The 7,326-nt window shown below is 38.8% G+C and overlaps 1 protein-coding gene across 1 annotated transcript in view; it reads left to right on the plus strand.

Annotated features, from left to right (window-relative positions):
- Positions 1-6,218, plus strand: part of LOC111267835 (uncharacterized) — a 7,037-nt gene extending 819 nt beyond the window's left edge. Inside the window, exons 2-5 of the mRNA XM_022846378.2 lie at positions 79-151; positions 2,027-2,120; positions 2,630-2,896; positions 3,327-6,218. Of these exons, the coding sequence (XP_022702113.1) occupies positions 79-151; positions 2,027-2,120; positions 2,630-2,896; positions 3,327-4,143 (1,251 nt within the window). The 3' untranslated portion in view covers positions 4,144-6,218. The remainder of the gene's footprint in view (positions 1-78; positions 152-2,026; positions 2,121-2,629; positions 2,897-3,326) is intronic.
- Positions 6,219-7,326: the final 1,108 nt, after the last annotated feature.

Genomic DNA, 7,326 nt, shown 5'->3' on the forward strand with positions numbered 1-7,326 from the left:
TTTAGTTGATAACTAAACTAATGCGTTAGCGCGGTTTTGTTGTGTCTGTGTTTTTGTCTCTGTTGATAAATATTGCAGGCACGAATTAAGAAGATAATGCAGAAGGATGAGGATATCGGAAAAGTTGCCGCCGCTGTCCCAGTGATCATCTGTAAGTAACAATGCAACGAAATGGTAGATTTTTTTTCACTTGTTTAAAATATAATAAATGATGCAGATGAAAGTAGAATAAATGACACTGTAAATAGAAACTTGTCAGGTTTCTAACAACGCAGACCGGGATCATAATGGAAGTCGTTTGATCATCTGACATCATCATTCCGAAAAAGCTGAACATTTTCTTCTGATACGCAGATATACATGCATTATTTTTTTCGATAATTTGCATACATAGTTCATTTATGTAACACATTTTATAGGCATCATATAATCGAGACAACAACAGGCTCGGTTGAAGGGAACTGTTAAACCATTGATTCATGAGGGGAGACAAATTTCAACTGCGTATAAAACATACCTAGTCGTTATCCTATTAACTAACCGATGAAGTATCATTTTGCAGCATCAATTTGAATTCAGGGAGCAAAACAAGTTCAAAGTGCAGATATCTAACGTTTCTGGGTGATGATCTTTTGTTTGACAAATATAAATAGGGGCAGCATTATAGTAACGTTGAAACTTACAGTAGTAATAATCGGTAATCGAAAACGAATATTAAGGACAAGAACTTCGTAATATTAATAACATTAATTAAGTTTTTATTTATAGACGTTCGGGATTGGCTATAATGTGTGAAAGTGTTCATATCGCTGAGTTCGGATATTGAAGCACTATTACGCTATTTCCATGTCGGAAATTGACACTGCTTGTTAGTCTGCGTATTTACAATTGCATTACTTTTGAGCTAAATTGTAATACCATAAGCACGACACATTTAGTATACTCTAATTAAGCATTAGGTTGAAACCTGGTTTTGAAATCGAGGACATTGTAACGATACCAGCAAGAAAGAGGATTTTAATGCTGCGATTATGCTAATCTGTAGGAATGAAGGCTAATCAATTTTGAGATCATAATAAATTTTATTAAGGTACATTACTTTTGTATCTAAACACAAATATTTTTCCACAGATTTGCCTCGCTTACTTTAAGTGAATTAAGGTACAGCATAAGCAACGCAATATCTCCGGAAGTTTTTTTTTGAAAATACCTCGCCCCTGCAGCATAGTGGGCGGAAGCGTGACACTACGCTTTATAATCGCCCAAAGAGTTATAATACGGTACAAACCGACATTTATTCAAAGCGTTTCTTTTCTATAGACTACGCTGTACGATTTATATGTGCCTTTGATTATATTATGACTACATCAGGTTTATAAAAGAGGTCATCCATGATATCAGGCATGCAGCAAAAAACCAAAATAATGTAAGGAAAAACGAGAGGACTAATTTGTATTTGACGACCGTAACTTTTACTAGACACCGTAGACGCCTATTGATAGCTCTTAGATATATTGTTTAACTCAAGGTTTTTCTGAATATATGTCTTATTTACAAAATAATCATATATAATGGAATGAGTGATTACGGCGTTCGGAAGATGTTACTGTATGCTTCTCTATATGTTTCTTTTTAAAGGGCGTCATTTTTTTTTCCCTAAATAAGCAATTAGCAAAATTCTGTTAATGTCAGATCAAAATCCAAAATTTGGTTTCTGCCGGTTCGTAGTTTCCTAAGAGGATTAACAAATTACTGCAATTTTTTTCTTTTTAATAACGTCGTATCTTTCTGAAATGTTCAATTAATCAGTTTATTATTTAAGAGAGCGCATGGCCTGTATTATGTTAAATCTCTATGTACGTACGAATACGAACTTAAGGCAATTCGGCTAAACATGTGTACCACCTCAGCTTAATTTTGCCCGAATAGTCAAGTACGAGCTGTGTATATGAATGTACCTATTTTAGGACCTATTTATGTTTTGACCGACTGACTAAATTCTGGGACCGTTGCAATGTTTTGGCAGCGCGGGCGCTCGAGTTATTTGTGGAGTCGCTTGTGAAAAAGGCGGAAGCTGTGACTCGATCCAGAAACGCAAGAACTCTCACAACGGCACATATGTAAGTGTTTAAACTAACTACTCAGTTATATTTATCCTTATTATGAAAAAGAAGTAAAGGCTGCGAACATAGGCGCAGCAGAAACGATTCTGAAACTTCTGATTGAGGGCAAATTATGCTACTTCTTTTGGAGTTTTCAGCGCAACGTATTTACTAAATGTGAATAAATAATAGATACGAGATCGTTGTGTTAGCTATGTAGTTTCGGCCTTTCCTGTGGTATTGTTCGGTCAAAATCAATTGCCGGTCTAGAATTTGTATTCCAGTGTTACTTATTGGACATCGTTTTGTCAACATAACTAACATATATACTGCAGGCTAAAGCTCTTGTTGTTTTTATGTAAGTCTGCATCGCCAATTCTATAACAGACAATTGAAAGCCCAAAAATGTTTACCATACTAGTAATAGTAGTGTGTGTTGATAACGTATTTCGTGGCGTTTTTTAATTTCATAGTGACTTATAGTACTAACGCTAATGCTTGATGTTTTAAATTGGTTCTGTGCGCAGCAAAGCCAGCATACTGACGGATTCTAGACTCGATTTTCTTCGAGACACAGTGGCTAACATACCGGACGTTCAGTATGAAGAAGAAGGCGAGTCAAGTGGCTCAGTGTCCACTACGTTAGGCCAACCAATGCCAGGCCCTGCTGGATCTCCGATGGGGAACTCAATGAGCACCGGCAGTCCTCTGCCTCAGCAGAGACCAAGTCTTCCAATGAGCCCTCTGGGATCAATGGGATCAGCGCCAGTGCCTTCTGGTAGAGGCCGTGGACGGTGAGTTTTTACTGTAGTAGGCTGTACTTGATAATTATGCGCTCTATTGTTTCTACGTACAATTATAACAGCATAGCTCTACATACTAATAAGAAATTAATGCCCAGTGCTGGAGCTATTAGTATTTTAAACGTAAAACGTTTAATTCCTTAAATACCTTTAATCCTGCAAGTTACTTGTGTGAGGACATTCAGCACTGCCAAATTTTAGGATACGAATCAGGCAAATCAAAGATAGTTCGCTACGAGTTAAGCCAATATCGACTCCCCTAAAGATATTTTAAAATAGACCGAAGATATATTATCATTTTTTATGCTACATTACCATATACATCCTCGACACAGATTTTAATTAAAAATAAAAAGTTTTTAATATTCTGGTTATTGTTGAATGGTCTCGTATTTTATTTATGTGGGTGTGTCTGCTTCAGTGGGAGAGGCCGTGGTCGTGGTGGACAGTCAGCTGCTAATGGGCGTGGGGAAGATCTCAGAGAAAAGAGAAGGACGCCATTAACACCAAGCGACGAACCACAGCAAGCGCAGCAGCAAATGCAACAGCAACATCACCAACAGCCGCAGCAGCAACAACAATCAGCAAATTCGTTTCAACAACAATCTCTTCACAGTGTTCTTGGGGCTATGGGAAGTAATGGAGGTCACACGCACCCATACTCACATCAACAGCAAATGGGTTCAGGACTTGGAACACAGGGTCAGCAGCAGCAACAGCAGCAACAACAACAGCTCCACTCGGTGGTCGGTGGCAGTGCTCATATGAATCATCCGTACTCGATGCATTCGAATGCAAACATGACAGGAAACCACAGTAATAATCTTTGGCAACAGCAACAACATTATCCGCCTGCAGCTCATCAAAACAGCAGTCACAGCGCTCACTCACTTCTGTCGAGCACTCATCATCAGAATTCACATCCCGCTCATCATGGCGGTCACAATACACCTCATCAGTACGGACATCAACTCGGACAATCCCATCCAACAGCGTCGTACAATTCTCAACATCCGCATCAACATCACCACCACCAACAGCAGCAACTACATCAACAGCAGCAGCACCACCATCCGACGCCAACTCATGGCGCCGCACCAAATAATAGTGGAGGTCATTCAAGTTACGCACCTCATTCAGGCAGCCCATTCAGTTCGTTCGGGTTCGGAGCTGGTGGGTACTCGATGATGCCAGCAGTTCCCTGCTCAGGTGGTGATGATGATGATTATGACACCTGAACAAGAATGACAGGGCCCATTTGATTGTTGGATTGTTTTAGTGGGCTGAAATGGGGAGCACCTTAAGATTTATCCGTTATCAAGGTAAATACTGCGTGTAGAAAGGAACAATACAAGTGACTTCTGGGCTTCCAATATCCAAAAATGGGATACAAGTCCGAGGCTTCCACCTCAAAAAATTTCCATCATGTAGTAGTCGTCGTTAACCAACCCAATGATAAGAAGGGTCAAGCACAAAATAAAGTACTGAGGTGTACATGCCAGAGTTCATAGGAGTATGTATATCGCTCACTGGAAAGTAGCTAGGCTTAACAAATAATACATTAGGCAAAGTTGAATGAAATCATCGTATGCCTATACTGGTTTGATAATAACAGACCAGTCTCTTCCCTCGTACACTATCAAGCCTTTGGGTTGTACCACCGTAAACCAGTAAAAAAAGAAAAACAATACGCAATGGCAGATCGAATTCCATCTGAAGATTAGGGTAGCGGAAAATTAGAGGTAACACATTTTGCTGATGCGTAATTATCTAGCAGAAAATTGTGGAAAAAAGTGGCTATACGTTGAAGGGGCCGCTTCGCCGCATTGATTGTATTGTATAGTTGAATGTAGTTGCATCTTCGTGTAAGCAAACAATACACATCTGATAATCAACGCACTTATATAGTAATACTAATTATAGTAATGCATGGGACGACACCATCGTGAAGAACTATATATGCATATATCAATCTAGTTGTTGGTTCAATAATCGTTGCACTTTAAGCCAAGACTAAGCCGAGGCAATAATGACAATTGAATAATTGATATATCGAGTTGCATGCAAAACAACTCGAACAATTACTGAAGAATGAAGAAACAGTAGTCTGACGTTATATTACACAGAAAAGGAGGGAACCTAAGTGGACGGCTAAGGTGATGATGAAGACAACATGAACGATCTCTTGTAGAAACCGTTCGAATATCTTCCTCAATCTAAATTTCAGTCTCCAACCCAAATTAAAAGTGATGTTGATTGACCTGATATTGATGTTAAAAAAGTTTCATCTCGTTCTCAGTCGAGTAATCCAGGGTACGCAGACTCCAGACAAAAGGTAAATAATTCATTTATTAATAATGGCGACAACGCTAGTGAAGGATAATAATACCATTATTACTATCGTTGTATAATATTATTAACAAGTTGTCTCATGAATGCTCTTTGATTCATAGTGGTCACTAGGTCGTCTCTAGAAAATGTGACTATGACATCGACAAGAAAGAGGGAGGTCAAAATAAAGAGACTAAAGGAAAATACGAAGAGGCAAAGACAGATAATTCAATGTTCTAAGGGGTCTGAATTACGGTGGCATCGTATGCTTGCGGTAAATCTGGTGAAAATGATGATGTCGATGATGATGATAATAAGGATAAAGATGTATCATAATATGATGTACATAGGGCGAGACATTGTGGGACTAGGGTTGAATCGCGTATGTGGATTAATGCAGAACTCTCCTAGATACTGACAATACATGAAAATATCCAAAAATAGACAAAAGGATACAAATAAATTTGCAGACTGGAATAAAGCCAGCCCAAAATAATTTAGGGGGTACGATGTATTGAGGACCAACAATTATAGAAAGATGGATGAGGATTGAAAAAATAGTGGTGGCCAGATGTTAAGTAGATCGCCACATCCACAGCTACTAAAAGACTGTGTGCTTATGTAAATTAAACGATCTCGCCCCTCTTCATTTTATGACAACTGATACGATAACGACGATAACATTACTGTTAATGACGATGGAATGTCCTTCAAACGTCGCCTTTAGGACGAATCCCGACAGAAGGTGCTAGAACTCTGTACATGTAACCAATACCAACAAAATAAAAATTGATAATTGGAAGGGGTACACTAATCACCTAGTGTAGAAAACGGGGGCGTGGGTGTCGATGAAACAAATAAACATGAATAAAAAATAAAAAGATTTCAGCGGAAATTCGTAGCGGTTCAGGTTGAGCACAGGGGACTTTCAAACTGAATTACGCCGAGATCCGTTTTAAATAAAGTCTGTTAATTACAACAAGTGTTTGACCCGTTATTTATGATAAAGGAAACATACGCCTTCCTTTTTTCTGTAATTGTTGCTTGCTTCGCCCTGCCTTTGCATTGGACAGAGCTGGTTTGAATTCCTTCATCATCAAAAAATTATTGATTCTCTTCGTTCTTCTTCTTCGTGAGATGTTCTTCACTTTGTACAATACTTTTCTATGCTGATCTATCAGGGCCCTTTGTACATCTAGTGTACATGGTTAATTGTAAACACTACTATAGTGTTGGTATTTTGGGATATTTTCTTTTCGGTAAAGATGTTTGTGTATCTTCCTACTTTCTCCCTTATTTTCCACGTTTCATCTTCCACTCGGGAGCAAAACTAATAGAACCGATGTATGCATTTCTTCAGCAACAAACGGGTTATCTCTTCATTCATTCAAAGCAACTCATAAGTGAAAGATGTCTGCATGAGCTGTTATCTTTAACAACGTAGATTTCACTGTTTATAATGGTCGAAAATGTCAGTTACATTTTGATTTCAGTTAATTTACCTCGATTTACAGCCACTTATGAGCCGGTTGTCCTTAAACTGTATCAAAATATAACATAGTCTCCTAGTCTCAATGAGATACTTTTTTTTGGACTTTTAACGAGGTTGACAACTAATACGCAGCTTTGATTGGGGATGAAGACTGGAAATAGCTTTGGCATTAATTCAAGACGTCCATTATTTTTCGCCGGCATTTATGACAGTGGCCTGCTATCGCAGCCCTAAATATCTTCAGCATCGCTGCTTAGCGGAACCATGGACCTAGCCCAGTTTCGGGCCGCGACGGAGGTTTTGGCATACACCATATCTTTTGGTCTCCATCATTCCTAATGGGCATTCCCTTATGTGCCACCTGAAGACGTGTACGGTGCGGGTCCTTTTCGCCGCTGAGGCATACCGTCTCAGGTATTTAATTTGTAATAGTATCCGCTGTTACCGGTCCTGTTGATACTCTCAAATAAGCAACGATTGTCGGATTAATTCTTTACTGTTCTGGGGGTAGCGTTGCCTATTGTCCCTGATTCATAAACAATAACAATTAAAAGTAAAATCAAGGAGATTAAAATTTACTTATTGGGCAATGCAGTGG

This window comes from Varroa jacobsoni, unplaced genomic scaffold, assembly GCF_002532875.2.
Source record: "Varroa jacobsoni isolate VJ856 unplaced genomic scaffold, vjacob_1.0 scaffold_1227, whole genome shotgun sequence".
NCBI lineage: Eukaryota > Metazoa > Arthropoda > Arachnida > Mesostigmata > Varroidae > Varroa > Varroa jacobsoni.